Genomic DNA, 15463 nt, shown 5'->3' on the forward strand with positions numbered 1-15463 from the left:
CTAAATTATTACAACACGCATCACACACATCCACAAAAACATACATGTGTAGACATAATCGTAGAATAAAATTTTACACTACAAGAAAAAAGCCTTACAACAACGATTTTTCACCGTTGTCGTAGCCCCTTTCTGACTGTTGTTAAAGGCTGTGTTGTTAAAGGGGGTACTCAAAGACAACGGTTTTTAACCGTTGTCTTTGAAGACAAAGACAACAATTTTTACAACGGTGAAAAACTGTTGTCTTTTCCTTCAAAGACAACAAGTTTTCACCGTTGTCTTTGAGCGTCTACCTTTAATAACAGGGTCTTCAACAACAGTTTTAACCTATTTACGACAACAGTGAAAAACCGTTGTCTTTTTTTGATAAAAAATAAAAAAAAATATTAAAATTTGTTATACAATTTTCTAGTATTATAAATCATTCAAAATACTAAATTTGTAAATAAAATTTAACATATAATTTTCTAACATTCGAAAATAATATTTTCAATATTCCGAAGAAATTTCAAAAGCAGCCAACAAAATGACAACGGCACTATTAAAACAAAGGTAGAACAACACAACATCCTAATCCTAGAAGAGTAACACAACATCCTAATCTTGATATCCAGTTTTGAAGAGTTGGATCATTTGAACTACTTTTACCATGTACAACACTAGAAGAGTAACAAAACACTGCTTCTTAATTCTCCTAATCCTTCATCTTCTTCATCCTTGCCATGTTTGCATCGTACTTGGATCGAAGTGGACCAAATAGATAAAGAAAGAAGATAAACTAGATGCCTTCATCTTCTTCATCCTTGCTTCTTAATTCTCCTAATCCTTCATCTTCTTCATCCTTGCTTCTTAATTCTCCTAATCCTTCAAACTCCACCTGTAAGAAGAAGATAAAGAAATGTCACTTGATCTAAACTAAATGCCTATGAATAATAAAAAAATCTGAAATCTCATAAAGTAGACTTAATTCATTAATAATGCATCATATTGAATGCCTCTCCATGACTAGCTTAATAGCCTGTGCTATAGACATGTCTTCATTTGTTTCATACCTGAGTTTGTTAGCCTGTAAACGTTGAACAGTCATTTCACAAGAGAAATATTTCCAAGTTATCAGTGTTGGTGCAACCTTAGGTCAAGGTTGACCCGACTCGAGTTGACTTGACTCGAGTTGTATTTTGATGTTTGACTTGGGAAGATTGTTGATGCAACTTTAGGTCAAGATTGACCTAGTTGAGTTGCATGTTGATGTTTGACTCTTGTGAGAGAGTTCTATTCTTGTTATGGGACAAGAATAGATGTTTGGGAAATCCTGGTGAGTGAATTCAGGTGAAAATCCTAGTGAGTGAAGCTAGGTGAAGGTGAAAGTCCTGGTGAGTGAAGCCAGGCATTCGGGAAAATCCTAGTGAGTGAAGCTAGGTGAATGGGAAAGTCCTGGTGAGTGAAGCCAGGCAGTGGGAAAGTCCTGGTGAGTGAAGCCAGGCAGTGAGAAAGTCCTAACTGGGATGTTAGGCAGTGTGGAAAGTCCTGGTGAGTGAAGCCAGGCAGTGAGAAAGTCCTAACTGGGATGTTAGGCAGTTGGAAAGTCCTGGTGAGTGAAGCCAGGCAGTGGAAAGTCCTAACTGGGATGTTAGGCAGTTGGGAAGTCCTGGTGAGTGAAGCCAGGCAAGGGAAAGTCCTGGTGAGTGAAGCCAGGCAGACGGAAAAGTCCTGGTGAGTGAAGCCAGGCAGATTGGAAATCCTGGTGAGTGAAGCCAGGTGAAAATCCTAGTGAGTGAAGCTAGGTGAATGAGAAAGTCCTAACTGGGATGTTAGGCAGTGTGAAATCCTAGTGAGTGAAGCCAGGTGGAAAGTCCTGGTGAGTGAAGCCGGGCAAGGGAAAATCCAGATCGATCAAGGGTGATCGGACATCTGGTGTTGAGAAGTCCAAGTGAGTGAAGCTTGGCATATGGAGTCGGAGAGGGCTCGGTAGCTCGTTCTCCGAACTAGGTTAGAGAGGGCACTCTAAACCGAGGAGTTGGATCGGTCTGGTGACCGATCCAGTGATACTGCGTTTGCCCTGATCGGTCTGGTGACCGATCGAAACTCGATCTGATCCTCTAATCTCGGGATGACTGTTCACGACTTGACATGGATCGATCGACCGATCCACCCTGATCGGTTGACCGATCCGTCGGAATAGGCTCGACGTTCCATCCAGATGTTGTCACATGGGATGAGATCTTCATTCGGTCGACCGATCCCACCGATCGATCAACTGATCCTGCTATCCTTGCTGGCTGATCTGGTCCGATCACTTGCTGTTTATCCACCGTTCTGCGACTGCAGCGGCTAGTTTCTTCGCTGTCTTCTTCGCGGTATAAAGGGGTCGAGGGCTGCTGCGCGAGGACTCTTCTTCCTTCTTGCTGTCTTCTGCGAGCTTTGTTGAGCTCCTCCAAAGCTTCGCGTGAGCTTCCTGTTCTGCTGTTGTAGGCGTCGCGTGAAGTTGCTGCTTCACCTCCAATCGACAAGAAAGCAAGCAATTGGTAGAGTGCGATTGTGTTCATATTGTATTGCTTTTCTTACTGCTCTTGTACTCTTTGTTTGTTGTTGCAAACGTTTGTGGCGAGGTTTCTCCACCCACAAGGAGTATATTGTATTAGCCGGTTCTCCGGGGACTCATCCACCGACGGATTGACCGGACTCGTCCACCTTACGGACACGCCGAGGAGTAGGAGCCCTAATCTCCGAACCTCGTTACATCCTCGTGTTAAGGTTTGGTTTTCTTCTCTTTCGTTTCTTTGTATTTTCCGCTGCGACTAACCTAATTGTAGGAAGAAACGAGAGCGATTTGGGGCGGCTATTCACACCCCCCCTCTCTAGCCGTACAAAGGATCCTAACAAGTGGTATCAGAGCGAGGCCGCTCTTCATCGGATTCACACCCGTGGGAGCACAAGCTAGAGATGGATCAATTTGGAGAAGACATCACCATTCCACCCTTCTACAACGACAACTTCGCATATTGGAAGGTAAGGATGATGTATTTTCTTAGGACTAATATGTGGAACTGGTTTTGTGTACAAGAAGGGTTTACTCCTCCAATGGATAAAGAAGGAGAGCCTCTAGAGAAGAACAAGTGGACGAAGGAACAAGTCCACCAATTCACGATCAACAATGAGGTAACTAAAACAATTGAATTTTCATTACCTACTAGTGTTTTGTGTAAGATAGGTAAATACAACAATGCCAAGGAGTTGTGGAACAACTTGGCAAAGTTCCATGAGGATAGCTCAAGTTCAAGCCATGAAGAGGAGCTAAGTGAGCCAAGTAGCTCACATCATGGAGGGAGCGAATTGGGAGTTGAGGGCTACTCAACATCCAAGGAAGAAGAGGAGGAGAGTTCCTCTTGTTCAAGTTCGGAGCAAGAAGAAGAGGCATCTACCTCCGGAAGGGATGAGGAAGAGAGCTCACACCCATGCCCAAACCTAGGTAACTCAAGCATTTCAATTTCAAATAAGTTACATATAATATGCTTTGAGTGTAGGGAGTGTGGACATTACAAGAGCAAATGTCCAAAGAGAGTTAGGAAGACTCCACCGGCACCAAAGGTCAAGGAAGCCGGAGTCCCAACACGCAAAGGCAAGAAGCACGTGGTGTGCTTTCAATGCAAGCAACGGGGACACTATAGGAGCCAATGTCCGAAGGGGAGGAAACCTCGCAAGGACAAGAGATGCACATCGATAGGGGGAGCTAAGGCAAACCCTAAGGTATCTTTTAAGGCTCATTCGTGCAATTCTAGTAGGATACATGCTAGTAATTTTATTGCATTAGTCAATAATGATGAGCATGTTAACACTAGAAATCAACACATGTGCTTAGGTGCTAAACATGTCAGCCTAGATAGGGATACTACTAGGAATGCTAACCCTAGGTTTAACACTTCTAAGGTTAAGGATAACCTAGGTAGGAATCCTAAATCAACTAGACATATGCCTAGGAATACCTCAAGGAAGAGTGATAAATCAAAAATTGAGGTATTAGAGAAGGAGAATCAAGTCTTGAAGTCAAGACTTGATACTTTGGAAAAGACTCTTAAGAACATGGAGAAGTCATCTCTAGGGTTTAAGAGTCAAAAACCCAAGTCCAAGGACAAGAAAGGTTTGGGTCACAAACCTAAGTCCCAAATGGTCAAGCCCACTTATCATAATGTTCCATTCGATTATGGAACAAAACCTAGGGCTAGGAAGACCATTACCAAGGTTACAAGGGGAGTCACCCCTATAGTTGACCTTGACGAGACCCAAATGACCAAGGCTTCAAAGCCTAAGAGGGTCATTAGGAGGGTTGCTAGGGAAGTCATCCCTAGTGAATATTTAGTGAACCCAATGAGCTCAAATAGGTATTGGGTTCCTAGGAGCATCTTCTCTACCCCATAAATGGGTTAGAGAGTGTCAACTCCAATAAGAAGGGTAGTTAACCCAACTTTGAGGAAATTGACACTCAAGGAGCATTTTCAAGGTTTTGGAAACCTTTGAAAATGAAATGGAATAATCTTTATCATTCACTCCTTGGAAGAGTAAAGTGTGCCAAAGTGAGAATATATTAATCTTACTTTAATGTGACACAATTTGGAAAAACCTAGAGAAATATCAAATTGGGATTTTGATATTCTCTTAGGTAATCAAGGCAATCCGGGCCTTAATTTAGAAGTGCTACTCTTGTAGAATTTCAAATGATATAAATCAAACAAGAGATCAAGAAATGCCAATTTGGGTTTTGACATTTTCTTGGAGCACTTTGGGCAATCAAGGGTTAAATTTTAGGTTAGCAAAGTGGTTAAGGATACTTAGATAGGTAATCTAGGTATATTTATTTATGCTAAATCTTGCCATGATTGTTTACCCTCACATGTCATGACATCATGTTTAGTTTTATTATCATTTGAAATGTCATGATAATGCTTAGGCTAGTTTATATGTCATGTGTTAGTTTAGTTTCAAACTTTATGCCATGACATCATGACATTGGCACATGTTTTCATTTATGATACCATTTTATGCCATGTCATCATCTCTTGCATTAATAATCAATGAAATTGATTTAAGGATGAAAAACACATTTTGATATTAAGATCAAATTTGTGTTTAGAAAATGCATGAGACCTTAGTCTAAGATACCTAAACCCATATCTCACATCAAAATTGACTTGGATGTGTTTGATACACTTTAGATGTGTGTGAGATATTAGGATCATGAGTTAGGATCAAGGTGCATAGGTTTTGTACCTAGATGAGCCTAATTCAAGAAAATAGGGATCATAGGGAAAGCTTGTGTACAAGTCATGTACATTTAGCCCTAAGATTATGGTCCTAAATTCAAATGGTTTTAAAAGCATTTTAAAATTGATTTGAAAAACCTTGATGAAGCTTTCCTAGTGATAGCATTCTTCATTGAGCAAGATGATACAAAGATGACTTAACTTTGAACTATTTCAAAGTTTTCGAATTTTGTATCAAGATTTGAAAATGGAAACTATTTTCATAGAAAACTATTTTCCATGATAATGTATGTTATGAGGAATGTATCCTCAAAATTTCACAATTTTCGAATTTTCTGGAATTTATTAGGGGTTTCGAATTTCGGGAAAAAAATCAGAAATCTGTGATCAGTGTCTGGATCGGTCATTGGACCGATCCGAGGGACTGATCGGTCCTGGACCGATCAGTCTGGATCGGTCTGGTGACCGATCCAGTGAGGTCTGATAGCGTGCCAATGTGCTGAAATTCGACTGCATGTCTGAAATTTCGGCTGACAGTTGGTGTTTAGATTTATAAAGGTTTGAAACTCTCCAAGACATTGTTGGTGCAATGGTCAAGGGGGAGTTGGCTTTTAGGGGGAGTTTTTACTCCTTGAGGATTAGTGATATGGGATTATCATTAAGTGGATTGTTGAACTTAGTATCAAAGGGAAAATAAGAGTTTCAATGAAAGGTATGGGACTTTCATTAGGAAGAAACTCTTGACCTTGATACTCTCCTTTTTTTTCTTTTTGATGTGTGTCAAAAAGGGGAGAGTGTTCATTGGAGAATTATTAGAGAACCCAAGTTAGGTTATCGGTTTAACCTAAGCTAGGGAAAGAATGTCAAGGAATGTTCGAGGAAGAACATTGGAATACCTTTTGATGTGTGTCAAAAAGGGGGAGAATTATTGGAGAACCCAAGTTAGGTTATCGGGTTAACCTAAGGGGAAAATGTCCAGAGAATGTTCAAGGAAAGAACATTGGACATTGGAAGATGGTTGGAAAACCTAAGTTAGGTTATCGGGTTAACCTAACTTGATTATGATTTTGTCAAACATCAAAAAGGGGGAGATTGTTGGTGCAACCTTAGGTCAAGGTTGACCCGACTCGAGTTGACTTGACTCGAGTTGTATTTTGATGTTTGACTTGGGAAGATTGTTGATGCAACTTTAGGTCAAGATTGACCTAGTTGAGTTGCATGTTGATGTTTGACTCTTGTGAGAGAGTTCTATTCTTGTTATGGGACAAGAATAGATGTTTGGGAAATCCTGGTGAGTGAATTCAGGTGAAAATCCTAGTGAGTGAAGCTAGGTGAAGGTGAAAGTCCTGGTGAGTGAAGCCAGGCATTCGGGAAAATCCTAGTGAGTGAAGCTAGGTGAATGGGAAAGTCCTGGTGAGTGAAGCCAGGCAGTGGGAAAGTCCTGGTGAGTGAAGCCAGGCAGTGAGAAAGTCCTAACTGGGATGTTAGGCAGTGTGGAAAGTCCTGGTGAGTGAAGCCAGGCAGTGAGAAAGTCCTAACTGGGATGTTAGGCAGTTGGAAAGTCCTGGTGAGTGAAGCCAGGCAGTGGAAAGTCCTAACTGGGATGTTAGGCAGTTGGGAAGTCCTGGTGAGTGAAGCCAGGCAAGGGAAAGTCCTGGTGAGTGAAGCCAGGCAGACGGAAAAGTCCTGGTGAGTGAAGCCAGGCAGATTGGAAATCCTGGTGAGTGAAGCCAGGTGAAAATCCTAGTGAGTGAAGCTAGGTGAATGAGAAAGTCCTAACTGGGATGTTAGGCAGTGTGAAATCCTGGTGAGTGAAGCCAGGTGGAAAGTCCTGGTGAGTGAAGCCGGGCAAGGGAAAATCCAGATCGATCAAGGGTGATCGGACATCTGGTGTTGAGAAGTCCAAGTGAGTGAAGCTTGGCATATGGAGTCGGAGAGGGCTCGGTAGCTCGTTCTCGAACTAGGTTAGAGAGGGCACTCTCAGGAGTTGGATCGGTCAGTGGCCGATCCGGATATCTGCGTTTGCGATCGGCGGTGACCGATCGTAATCGAATCGATGGCTCATCGATTGCAATCTGATCGATCCGGAGACCGATCGGGAACCTCGCGAGAAGAAAACCGTGGATCGGTCTGGCGACCGATCCATTGATACATGAGCACCGATCGGAGTAGATCGATGGCGTGAGGAGCCCGATCGGTCTATGGACCGATCAGAGGTTCCTGACCGGTCACGACCGATCAGGGCTTCGATCGCGACACCTGATCGGTCCGGGGACCGATCGGTGCAAGGGGACCTCATGCCCTGGGCTGAACGGTCCTTAGACCGATCAGGGTTCTAGCCGTTGCGATGCAACGGCTAGTTTCTTCGCTGTCTTCTTCGCAGGTATAAAGGGGTCGAGGGCTGCTGCTGCGCGAGGACTCTTCTTCCTTCTTGCTGTTCTAAGTGCTGCTGTGCTTGAGCTTTGTTGAGCTCCTCCAAAGCTTCGCGTGAGCTTCCGGCTGGGTTCTTGCTGTTGTAGGCGTCGCGTGAAGTTGCTGCTTCACCTCCAGTCGACAAGAAAGCAAGCAATTGGTAGAGTGCGATTGTGTTCATATTGTATTGCTTTTCTTACTGCTCTTGTACTCTTTGTTTGCTGTTGCAAACGTTTGTGGCGAGGTTTCTCCACCCACAAGGAGTATATTGTATTAGCCGGTTCTCCGGGGACTCATCCACCGACGGATTGACCGGACTCGTCCACCTTACGGACACGCCGAGGAGTAGGAGCCCTAATCTCCGAACCTCGTTACATCCTCGTGTTAAGGTTTGGTTTTCTTCTCTTTCGTTTCTTTGTATTTTCCGCTGCGACTAACCTAATTGTAGGAAGAAACGAGAGCGATTTGGGGCGGCTATTCACACCCCCCCTCTCTAGCCGTACAAAGGATCCTAACAATCAGCACTGCAGATATAAGGTTAATAAAGAACTTACCTCTTCCAGAATGGTTTCAAACACCTTACCAACTTTTTCCACTAGATCTTGAGGCACTTGATGTCCATCACCATCAAAGAGTGCGTAGCTGAAAAATAGAAGTAAATTTGTCTCCATAAGATTATAGTCTCCATGATCAGTGATATCTGTTAGTTATTCAGTTAACCATTACCTCTGCAAGTCATGATCATACAAGACAGAATTGTCACCAGAAGTCAGATTGATGTTAGGTTTTCTATCCCAACTGTGTAAGAAGTTACTTCCTTAGAATTGCAATCCCCTATCATTTTCATTTCATAGCTTAAGTGCAACGGTAAAATTATTGTCGCATGACCTGGTAATCACTGGTTCAAATTTAAGGAAACAAGAGGAATTTTGTGCACTGGGTTGTTTCTCTAATGAACACAGAGTGCAAATTCTACTTACACATCAGGACAAGCGACCTTGTTATTGCTGCATTTCTCCCATTTCACAACTTGATCAGACCACTCTCCCTGTTGTTCAACTAAAAGCTTTAATCAAAACTAACACAAAGACATCAAAAAAAAAACTCACGGAAAATTATCTCACAGTGATGTTTTGTTTGAGTGCGTCGAGAAATTCCTCCACAACATTGTCGTAAAATCGATCTCCTGCTGTCTCAATAATATCTTTATCCCAGACCTGCATTGCAGCATATATCCGCACATGAAAATTAGTGTGAAAAATGGTGAAAGAGATTTTCAAAAAAATAAACCAAATTCCTACTTTATGGAGCTCTGATTTCCTTCTAAACCAACGCACTGGGATCGTATTTCCTCCTCTATCAGAAGTAAATCCTACATGAAGAGGCTAAACAATTCCGAATCGACATCAGTTGGTGCAAATAACTGAAGAAAGCAATTAAGAAATAGTCTCTTCTACCTGATGGATGTCACCCATTAAGTGAGAAAGGAATAGAAGTGCTTCAGTGAGATTATCTAGATTACAGGTAAAAAAAAACAGAGGAAATGAATTAAGTAGAAATGATATCAATATAACATAGGACATAGAAACTATCTTTGATATATTAATTACATTGTGATTCATCGGCAGAGCTTCCATAGGTGAGAAGCTGATTAGTATAATTAGTGATGGCACCTGAGACACACCTCCCTTTCACACCATCTTCATCTTTGCAATCCCCTGATCATAACCAACAACATATCATTGCTAATACTAGAACGATATTGTATGGACTAGAATAAACACAATCAAAGCATGCATGAACACTAACTGTTGTAATTATAAGTGCAAAGATCATCAGGGGTATCAATGTAGTGAAGTTCCGACGACCAATGGTATCGAAACTTGATTGTATCTGCCCAAGAGCAAAGGGTGCTTAGGTCGTTCTCTGCGTAGGCAGGGAGTAGTTCTTTAACCGCTGCAGCTGCTGACTCACTTAAACGATCCTGGGTAATCTGGCAAATAATCTGGTGGCCGACAATTCCCCATCCATAAGTGAAGGCTGGGAATGCTAAGAGCAGGAAGAAAGAGGCCAGCGTGTGAGAATTGAAGTAGAAGCCCATTTCTGTGATCTGGTGGTTGTGGCCTCAAATGAGATGAATCCGAGAGATTATATTGCAACACTTTTGAGTTCAGTCTTTGTCATATACACTGAAAGGGAAGGTGGAAGTAGACGAGCAAGAAAGTTAATGCAAAGCTGTAATTGTATTTTGAGGAAAGTTAATGCAAAGTTGTAATTGTATTTTGAGGAAAGTTAATGCAAAGCTGTAATTGTATTTTGAGGCAAGAAACGCTTTGGCATGTAATGGAAACAAAAACACAAAAAAAAAAAAGAAGCATACCAGGCTGCTCCCAGGTTTTGGAGCAGGAGGGTCTCCTCCAACGGAAGCGAACGCTCCGCTAACGAGCTCGGAACCCCCTCAGACCAGATACACCCACCGCCATCCCCATGGAGGACCGACGTCGGCAACTCATCGGCGATGCGGAAACCGGCACCGTCGGGTCTATCGAGGACACCACGATGACGAAGATGGGGAATCTCATCCAATAGATTATCGATATCGAGCTCCTCCGCTCTCTTTCCCATTATCACGTCTCGCTCCTCCAAGAGTCTGGCAGAATCAGGAAAGAAACGGGATAAGAGGAGGATTAGGGTTCGACGACCAGGATTTGTGGCACGGGGAGCCTTCGCGGAGGCGAAGAAGAAGAGTGTGGAGCAAGAAGACGATAGAAGGGGCTTTATACAGAGGAATGCGAAGAGGGCGAGCCCAGAGTACCGCAGACGGCGAGAAGATGCAGGAGTATCTAGGGTTTTCGACGAGAAGATGCAGGAGGAAGAAGTAGAGGACACTTACTGTTAGTGGATTTCATGTAGGAGGTCTTGCCGGTGAGGGCGTCCTTAATGGACTCGTGGACTGCTGCTGCTCCTACGCGGCTCCGGTGAGCGAGAGATTGTGAGAAAAGAGAAAAGAGGGACGGATTGAGAAGATAAAAGGGTGGAATGCGGTGGCAAAAAACTTTCGGGGAGAGGGAAAGAAAAAAAGCGGGGCAAAAATTGGCGAAGGGGAAAAAACGGCGAAGGAAAAAAAACACCAGTATTCAACATCACTTAAGACAACGGCTTTTAAAAACTGTTGTCGTAATCCCAAAAAAAAGCGCACATAGACAACAGTTTTCAAAAACTGTTGTTGTAGCATTTAAAAACCATTGTCGTAGTCTTAAAAAAACATAAATAGACAACGGTTTTTAAAAACCGTTATCGTAGGCCAAAAAAATTGCTAAAAGACAACGATTTTGGTTAAAACCATTGTTAAAATGCAAAAAGACAACGGTTTGGTATAAAACCGTTGTCGTTTGAGTGTTGTTGAATGACGTTTTTCTTGTAGTGTTATTTAGAAATTATACCAGTCAGATGACGCTTAATAGAATCGACATCAACTAGCAAGTCTCACTAGACTTGCCTCTATTCGTATCCATGCCAAGATACCTTCAAGATGACTTCGCAAAACTACAAGTTTCGTCTCCTTGGTACTAGCTAAGGAAAGGAGATGACAAGATGATGTGTGATAAATTCTCAAGTACACTAAAATATCGTCAAGTAATAAAAGATATCGAACCTACAAGGACTGTTGATCGAGTACTAGCTTACAAAAAAATTTAACTGTCTAGATTAATCACAGATGTTGAGTGTCAAGACTAGAAAATCCAACGAAAAGAGTGAGGAAAAGAGTGAGGGAAGAGATTTGATCATGAAGAAAGAAAATAAAGGTAGAGAGATCTAGGTAGATTTGATTGGCGAAAGCAATTCTAGGATTTTGGTTTCACCACAATGTTAGTAAACATCTAATCTATGTTTGGGTGTCCTATCTTCAATGATGGTTCATGTAAGTAGATTATCTTATGATATCCAATGTAAACTTTTAGAACTATACCGACGTATCAACTCCAATTCATCATCTACTTTTAGAACAACTAAGCTTAGGGATCCCTTTTATATAGAGACACTGTCATGAGATCCCACAAGGTTGTTTTGATGTGATCAAACAAGTTAAGTTAGGTCCTGTTGATTTTTGATCCCTGTGTCTAAGTGTATAGGAGCTTAGGAGCACAGGAAGTTGAGCAGAAGACGTAGCTAGTGAGAAGGATGACATGAGAAGGGAGCCGACGAGCTCGGTGCATCCGAGGGATGGAAGAGCTGCGGAAGAGTACACCGGTGGACGAAAAGAACGCGCGCGACGTTCGAGGGATGAGAAGTCGGAGCGGAAGTCTGCTCAAGGAGAAGGTCGAAATTGGGTTCGAATGAGCTTTATTTCGGTTGACCAAAATCACCCAAGCGAGCGGAGCAGGAGCGGAAGACTCGGACTGAGGCGAGTAGCACCGGCGCAGAGAGCTCGGACCGAAAAAAGTCGACATTGTTGACTTTAAGGGTCCGGGCGCTCGGGCCAGTCTGGGGCCCGGAGCGATTCCGGGCACCCGAAACCTCTTTTTATCCTCGATCGATGTAGATGTTGACCGTCGTGAAAGAGATAAAATTTTATCCCCTTCTAAGCGCCTGAAACCCTTCTAGATGCCCCTACCAATGCTATCAATACAACCTTGGTCATTAAGCTAAAGAACAACAAGAATTACTGAGCAACACTTGTATACGCTTTCCACTTTGTTTAGCTTCTTCATTTTTGTGCGTAAATTGCTATAAAGAGGCTGCTCTGCCTGAAGGAGAAAGTAGTGAGATTCATTTCCTTGGATTAACAATCTCCTCGGTTGTAACCAAGTAAAAATTTCGGGGTCTCTTGCTTTTCTGTTTATTGAGTTATTTTTTGCAAGTGTTCATTATTTAAGTTAATTGTCCAAGAAGGGTTTCTTTTGTAATTAGTGCAAGACTATTCAATCCCCCTTCTAGCCGGCCAACCGGGGTCCAACAGGTATTTGGTCAACTTAACATGCCGGGACTTCACGCCTCAAGCCAACTCCCTTTTAGACTTTTGACTATAAAGTGTCCAGTCTGTTAGGACCAAAAGTAGCTAGAGGGGGGGGGGGGTGAATAGCTCGTCGCGTTCGCTCGGTGCTCTGCGTTGCTTGTTCCTTCAAAGATGTGCAGCGGAAAATACAGAAACAATCACACAACGCTAACACGGTTGGTTTACTTGGTATCCACCTCACAAGAGGTGACTAATCCAAGGATCCACACCAACACACACACCCTCCACTAAATAAAACTCTCCTTTATGGTAACTACCAAGGGCGGAGAAGCCCTACAAGACTCAATACAAGAAGAGAGGGAAAGGATACAAGAAATACAAGCTTACAATGAGTACAAACCCTAACCCTAGCTTCTCTTCTTTGACTTTGATCCACCTCTTGACTTGGAAAACTTCCAAGATCCTTCAAAAACTGGCGATCTGAGCTTTGTGAGTGCTGTGGAGGAGCTGGCGAGAAATCTGGAGTGAATCGGAGAAGAGATGCCGAAGGAAATGAACGCCTGCGGCCTTTATCGACGCCAACGGTCGGATCCCGATCGATTCGAATGTTCCCAATCTATCGGGGAGGCTTTGGATCGATCCACGGATCGATCCAGAGCGCCTCTGTGCTCTGGAAAAACGCCTGGATCGATCCACGGATCGATCCAACGCTTATCGCGCGAAGCAGCCGCATCCCAATCGATCCACTGATCGATTGGAACATCTGGATCGATCCACGGATCGATCCAGAGGCTCTCTGTTCGCTTAGGAGAAGCCTGGATCGATCCACTGATCGATCCAACACTTGGTTTTTGCCCAAAACCAAGTTCCAAGCCTCTCAAACCAACATCCGGTCAACCTTGACCTGTTGGTACATCATGCCTAGCATCTGGTCACTCCTTTGACCTGCTAGGACTTCCCACCAAGTGTCTGGTCAATCCCTTTGACCCACTTAGACTTTTCTATTCATGCCAAGTATCTGGTCACTCCCTTGACCTACTTGGACTTCCCAACACCAGATGTCCGATCATCCTTGATCCATCTGGATTTTCCCTTGCCTGGCTTCACTCACCAGGACTTTCACCTAGCTTCACTCACTAGGGTTTTCCATCTGCCTAGCTTCACTCACTAGGGCTTTCACCTGGCTTCACTCACCAGGACTTTCACCTAGCTTCACTCACTAGGGTTTTCCTTCTGCCTGGCTTCACTCACCAGGACTTTCACCTGGCTTCACTCACCAGGACTTTCACCTAGCTTCACTCACTAGGGTTTTCCTTCTGCCTGGCTTCACTCACCAGGACTTTCACCTAGCTTCACTCACTAGGACTTCCCTGTCAAGTATCCGGTCAACCTTGACCTACTTGACTCCTCTTCAATCAATTTCTTATTGTCAAACATCTAAACTCAAACCAAGACTCAGCTTGGTCACCCAGGTCAACCTTGACCTAAGGGATGTTGCACCAACAATCTCCCCCTTTTTGATGTTTGACAATACCACAATAACACTTACAATATCACATGTAAGTTAGGCTAATCCTATAGCCTCAATCTTCATGCCACTAGGTAATGAACATATAAATTAAGCTCTTCATTCTCCCCCTACGAGGGCATGCTCCCTCTAGGTAATGAAAGCCTAACTTATACCCATTCATAGGTCCTTTCATTCTCCCCCTATTGGCACACATCAACCCATCTTTGGGCACACATCAAACCATGCCCCAATTTTGGGTACACATCAACAAATCCATTTGTTGAAAATTCTCCCCCTGAAGAGTTGCTCATTGTTGTTCACAACATCACTCGTTGTGATCAACACGATAATGAAGGTCCCATACCCTTCATTTATCCTTAACTTCTCCCTCAATGTAGACAAATACCCAACCTTGAGCATTATCTAACCACTTGAGTTTCCACTTGAAATAATGAGGATATCCACTCCCCATTTCAAGTTCAAAAGCTCATACATGAGCATTTTCTTTAAAGAAGGTTAACCACCTTCCAAGGTTCATGAAAAGTAATTTTTCATGTCTTTAAAGAGTCTCTCCCCCTAAAGACATGGTGGTGACTTCTGTCATTGCACCAACAATGACTTGGAATCCCTAAACCTTTAGGAAACCCAAATTTAGAAGTTCTGAGGTTCAAATACTCAAAATTTGAAACAAACCTCAACCTAAACTTCAATGAAGCCTTCCTTAACCAATCCATCCTTGTTTTCACATGAAAACACCCTTTGTATGTATACAAATGTATTTTAGGGGTTTAGAATGATTACCTAGACTCAAAGAGGTTCAAAGATGCTGAAATCAAGCCTTCCCAGCCAAAATCAGCAACTTGGATCGATTGGAGTTGGGTTCCAATCGATTGAACCTTTCTGAATCGATCCACTGATCGATTCAGACTACCTGGATCGATCGGCTGATCGATCCAGCGAGCTTCTGCTCGCGGGAGACTTGCCTTCTGAATCGATCCACGGATCGATTTGGGCACTCCAATCGATCCATGGATCGATCGGAGCTCTGATAGTTGCTGAAATTCCATTTCAGTCAACTTCAGAAACCCCTAGAAAATTCTACAAAAATCCAAAAATCATGAAATTTCGTGTAGACATTATTTAGGGCATACTTAATCATGGAAAAATAGCTTTCTATGAAAATACATCATATTTTCAAAGATTGACACAAACTTGAAAACTTGCAGAAACTTTAGTGTTTTTCTTCAAGTTTGTGTCCAACTATTCAATGGTGATTACTATCAAAAGATAGCCTTCACCAAGGTTTTCCAAAAACATTTTAAAAAT

At 42.8% G+C, this 15463-nt stretch overlaps 1 protein-coding gene and 1 long non-coding RNA gene across 2 annotated transcripts; both read right to left on the minus strand.

Moving 5' to 3' along the window:
• Positions 1-838: 838 nt before the first annotated feature.
• Positions 839-8893, minus strand: LOC121979439. The gene is made up of 4 exons (XM_042531429.1): positions 8795-8893; positions 8651-8718; positions 8225-8312; positions 839-1066 (listed from the first exon to the last, which is right to left on the minus strand). Exons 1-4 carry the CDS (start codon positions 8891-8893, stop codon positions 983-985), a joined length of 339 nt encoding a protein of 112 aa, XP_042387363.1. The 3' UTR covers positions 839-982.
• A 76-nt stretch (positions 8894-8969) lies between these two features.
• Positions 8970-9389, minus strand: LOC121982644. Its single transcript, XR_006112167.1, has 3 exons — positions 9281-9389; positions 9128-9183; positions 8970-9055 (listed from the first exon to the last, which is right to left on the minus strand). It is a non-coding gene; the product is annotated as an uncharacterized LOC121982644 (long non-coding RNA).
• Between the last annotated feature and the right edge of the window lie 6074 nt (positions 9390-15463).

The sequence above is a fragment of the Zingiber officinale genome, chromosome 5A (assembly GCF_018446385.1).
Source record: "Zingiber officinale cultivar Zhangliang chromosome 5A, Zo_v1.1, whole genome shotgun sequence".
NCBI lineage: Eukaryota > Viridiplantae > Streptophyta > Magnoliopsida > Zingiberales > Zingiberaceae > Zingiber > Zingiber officinale.

Coding starts and splice junctions, on each gene's coding strand:
- LOC121979439 (XM_042531429.1), bottom strand. CDS start 8,893: ATGCAGGTCTGGGATAAAGATATTATTGAGACAGCAGGAGATCGATTT. Junction 8,719..8,794: donor CACTCAAACAAAACATCACT/GTGAGATAATTT, acceptor GTTGAACAACAG/GGAGAGTGGTCTGATCAAGT. Junction 8,313..8,650: donor AAGGTCGCTTGTCCTGATGT/GTAAGTAGAATT, acceptor TCTATTTTTCAG/CTACGCACTCTTTGATGGTG.